The sequence below is a fragment of the Pteropus alecto genome, unplaced genomic scaffold, assembly GCF_000325575.1.
Source record: "Pteropus alecto unplaced genomic scaffold, ASM32557v1 scaffold185, whole genome shotgun sequence".
Lineage (NCBI taxonomy): Eukaryota > Metazoa > Chordata > Mammalia > Chiroptera > Pteropodidae > Pteropus > Pteropus alecto.
Genome location: NW_006438088.1, coordinates 9,573,768 through 9,578,542, shown reverse-complemented (window position 1 = coordinate 9,578,542; position 4,775 = coordinate 9,573,768). Strand labels below are relative to the sequence as shown.

The window sequence follows — 4,775 nt, the reverse complement described above, 5'->3', positions numbered from 1 at the left end:
GCTGGATGGCTCCCTCCTTCACTGAGCATCCTTCCTCTCCTCTGCTCCGCCTACCTCCTCTCCCTGTAGCCTCCCAATCCCTCCTTTGTCCCAAGATCACCACAGCCCCTCCTCTCATCACCACCAATCCAAAGCGATGTCCTACATCTGTCCAAGATGCTACCAGAAACTAGATGAAAGCAAAATTACTGTTGCTAATACAAGGACAGGTGAATTCAAAGTCCCAGCTTTAGGTTTCAGGAACCTAATTTTCCTGAATGTTTAAAAATGGTGAATGGGTATACTGAGTTAACCTAACTTCTTCTAGGCTAGTCTAGAATCTAACCACAATCTATAATACTGTTTCTAAGGCAAGATATGCTTCTGGTTCCAAGCAGCAACCTTAAATCATTTAACCTGAATGAATGAATGAATATAACCATTTAACGGTTCACTTTTCTCATAAGCAAAAGGGAGGGGGGATAATAAAGCCTATTTATTCTAGCTACACCTCACAGAACTGATGTTCATTAAAAATATTTTTTGAGACACTGCTAGTGGGGCAGGGGTCTACCTGAATGGAGTAGTAGCTCTATATCACTAACATCTGTATCACTGATATCTCTTAGCTTTTCTAGGCATTTACTACCTACGATGCAGGGAGCTGAGAATGTTAGCTTGACATTTGCCATCTCTGAGTGATATAGTCATTCATACATATATATATACACACATGTATATACACATACATACATACATACACATACAAACATACATACATATATACATGTATATACACATACATACATACATACATACATGTATATATATAAAATGTATTATCATAAAAGCTGTGATAGAACATTAGTTCCCCCTCAAAGCAGGAAAGAAAAAAAGAATATGTGTAAAGAACAAAATATATTAGTTAAATAGTAAATGAAAAATCAGTGAAAATCTTTAAATACAATCTATTCTTTAAGAAGACACCAGCCAGTACACACAGAGAAAGCTTATAAAAATGTAACCAAGCTTCCAGTTCTTATTCATTCCATTAAGTTGAGCTGTTTAAACACCAACATTCCTTTTTAACTGTTGAGGCCTTCGTTAAATTGTCCTTGTTTACCCTTCCACCTCAGTTCAGGTGTCACCTCTGAACCAACCCCATCTACCAGTCTGATTGAAGAATGTTTCCTGGGTGCCCAAGGCATTCAGTGTGCACCCTCTCAGAGTACCTGCTACAATCAGGCTTTTAATCTGCCCTCTCAACCAACTCTGAACTCCTGGGGCTGGGAACATGGAATACACAAGTCTATGGACTTAAATGATTCATTTTGTATTAATAATGTTATAATTTTAAAGTACAGAATTTGAGAGCTGTAGAGAATCTCAGAAATCAATTATTCCGATTCTCCATTCTTCTCTGAGATTTTAAATGACTTGCTCCTAATCACAGCTCCTGACCAAAGACCAGAATACAAATCTTGAAACCTGTTCCAGTGCTCTCTCCCAGCACACCATGCTGCCTTGCCTTTGCAAATCATAGGATTAAATGAGAGAATCTTTGAAATTTAGTTCAATTCCCTCCTCCACTTCCATCCTTGGTCAGTTTTACAAGCCTTTGGAGGAGATGAAGGGCCTTGTTCATAATTATGTGGTTCAGAACAGAGCCAGGATGAAAACTCAGATCTAACTTGAGAGGCAGTGTTCTTCCCACATCTTGATTCAGCTTTCAGGTGGAGATGGTGGATATAGAGCAAAGGTCAGCATGGCCCAGGAGCCAAAATCCTACCAGGCCTGTTTTCGTATAACTTAAAACCTAAAAATGGTTTTTACATTTTTTTAAAGGTTGGGGTAAAATTAACAAAGAATATTTTGTGAATTATATGAAATTCCAACATCAGTGTCCATTAATAAAGTTTTATCGGACTACAGCCACCATCATTTGTTTAGGAACTGTTTATGGCTGCTCTCCAGTAACAACCACAGAGTTGAATAGTGGCGAGAGAGACCTCTTGCAAAGTCTAAAATATTTACCGACTGGCCCTTTACAGAAAATTCTGCCAAATCCTGGTAGAGGAGGAGCAAGTGCTCTCTTAGAAATCAGAAGAAAAGTTCTACTACCATCAAACTCATCAGCCCTCAATTTAGAAAAACAAAGTGTTTGGACAAAATTGATACCTATCTTCATTCTGTCACATCTCTATGCTGAAGGAAATGGTTCAGTGCTCATGTCACTCACATTGGCAGGGTTTATGCTGGCACCTGCGCAGGATGATGGAAGCAGTGAAATGGGACAGAGCTGGCCTGCAAACACTGGTCTTCCTAGAGGGAGTCCTCCCCACCATTTCACACTGCACCTAAATGGCTCATAAGGTCCCTGCCAATTCATTGTCACATGATTCCAAGATAGAGAGCATTTAGACTCTGAGAGTAAATCAGTCCAATTAAATGGAGGCAGCAAGGGCAAAGCATGACCTTTTAGAGTCCACTAGTGGAAGTGGATTCCAGTGGCATTGACAAGTTACTGCATGAGTTATGGGCCAGTTATGGATCCCTTGGTCTTCTCACCTAAGCCAGACAGTACGTACTTACTTTACAGGCTTTTCTGAAAGATTAAATGAGATAAAGTTCAAACGTCAGGTCTTTTCTAACCTTTTTCTCTCACTTTCCCAGAGACAGTATTTGGAGAAGAAACAGTAAGTGAGCCTTGACAGAAAACATTCAAATTAGCTTAGAGTTTAAGATTTTTTCATAGAGCCCTATAAAAAAATACCCAGTCTATCAGTACAGTAAAAATACGCTATTTGGTTGGGTGTTTCCCTTACATACCTTTCAATACTTTGAAGATTATTCTAAATTATAATCCAAAAATAAGAGTGCTGTAATTTTTTAAAAAGTATGATTATGTAATTTTTATAGCAAGCCACCCAAAGAACCAAGCTACAATATATTACACCCATGTTCAGTTATGAAGATCTAGACTAAAAAAATACCAGAACCAGAAAGTCCTAGTTTATTTAGTCTGGCTTCCTTAACATGAAGTTCTCGTTGCTCTTAAAATATTCAGCTTTGGCTGAATTCCAAAACTGACATAAGTCTACTTCAGGTGTTTTGAAGAAACTGAAGTTTTAAAAACTGAAAACAAGATTGGAATACAAAACCTTTTATGTGACCACAAATGCAAGAACCTTATTGTTTGAAACCATCATTAAATCGAAATTTCTGCTCACATTTATAAATATGTGCATATTCTCAATATTGGTTCTACAGGGTGCTAATGGTTCATTGCAATGACATTATTTCTAACATTGCTAACAGACAGCTAATTGCTTCAGTCGCTAGAACTACAATAATACTTCCTGAAATCTGTGACAGATTGAAATAATTTTTTTTCCCAACAGATTATGCCAGCAACTACTTTAATGGCCAATTTAGTCTTAGTTATGAAGAGAGCACATCAGTGTTTTAAATAATGTTAAATTATACACTTTCCAACCCATCATGGTATATGGGGTAATAAAAGACCCTGGTTTTCAGGAAAATCCTAACAAAAATACCACACAAGTTTAGTGTAAATCACAAGGTTCTTACTTTTGGAAGTAATTACTTGAGAGTTCAAATTGAAAAGAGATGGGAAATTTGTCAAGCCACTAACTAAATTTGTTAAGGTAAAACGAGTTGGGAAGATCATGACATTACATGCAAACTCAGAATCTGCGTGCAGTTGGCTGCATGGCCTAAGTCCTGCTTTCTGTACTCCCAAAACTACACAGAAAAAAAAAAAAAAATGAGAACGTCATCTAAAGCCTTCACAGGTAGATACGAACTGGAGAAGAGCTGACTGGGACAAGTATCTCGTAGTGCTAAAGAACAAAAAGTTCTTTATGAGGACCACACGAACCCCATGGCTCCAGAGCGGGCCGGTGGGTGAGTCCGTCGATCTCTGGCACAGATACACACAGGCTCTGGCACCAGCCCCCACTCTCTCCCAGGAGCGGCGAGCGCGAGAAGTCGCACAGCGCTGCTCGCTGCCCCTAAAGTGTAGCAAGAAGTAAATAAGCAGGAAGCACGCCTGCTACCCAGAAATTTTTTTTTGCCCAGAAAAACATTTATTCCCCTGTAGCGGCCAGGGGAAACGCGGCCACTGACCGTGGAGGATAGGAAAGGAGTTACTACACACGCACCTGCATTGTAAAAACGGTCCAGCACTGTGGTCTCCCCAAAGTCCAGTTTACCAAAGTGCAGGGTCTCCAGGGCGGCGCCCACCTTCTCGCACGCCTCCCGCAGGCTCTGCAGGGCCTCGCTCTCGGCCACCACCAGCTGCCCCTGGCTCGCTTCGTTGATCACATATGCCACTGTAGTCCGTCGGCCGCCTGCGCCACCAGAGTTGCCCCGGCATCGGGTGGCGCTGCTCCCGGAGGTGGCAGCGGGACACCCGGTGCCAGAAGCGGCCGTACTCTCCACATTCCAGAAGCTTCCCGGTGGCGGCGGTTGTAGCTGATTCTCCTCACCCTCGGCCGCCACTTCTCCACTCCGGCAGCTGCTGCCCTCGGGGAAGGCGCAGAGGCCCGAGGGGGCAAAGGGTGGCACGGAGAAAGTGATGCCCTCGCCCGCCGCCGCGCTCATCTCTCCTGCAAGAGCTGCAGCGGCTGAGGCGTCCCACCCCCAGCCGCACCGTCTGGCCAGCCACAGCTCGGGGCTGCTCCGCGCGCGCCGGGCTAAGCAGCTACCATCGCGCGTCGCGCCTCCCGCGCCGCGCCGCCGCCTCCTCTCAGCCGCTCTCTCTCCTGAGGGGC

At 43.0% G+C, this 4,775-nt stretch overlaps 1 protein-coding gene across 1 annotated transcript in view; it reads right to left on the bottom strand.

The window, feature by feature from the left end:
* MAP3K5 (mitogen-activated protein kinase kinase kinase 5) overlaps window positions 1–4,763 on the bottom strand; it is a 167,903-nt gene extending 163,140 nt beyond the window's left edge. Inside the window, exon 1 of the mRNA XM_006915385.3 lies at window positions 4,164–4,763. Within this exon, the coding sequence (XP_006915447.1) occupies window positions 4,164–4,605 (442 nt within the window). The 5' untranslated portion in view covers window positions 4,606–4,763. The remainder of the gene's footprint in view (window positions 1–4,163) is intronic.
* Window positions 4,764–4,775: the final 12 nt, after the last annotated feature.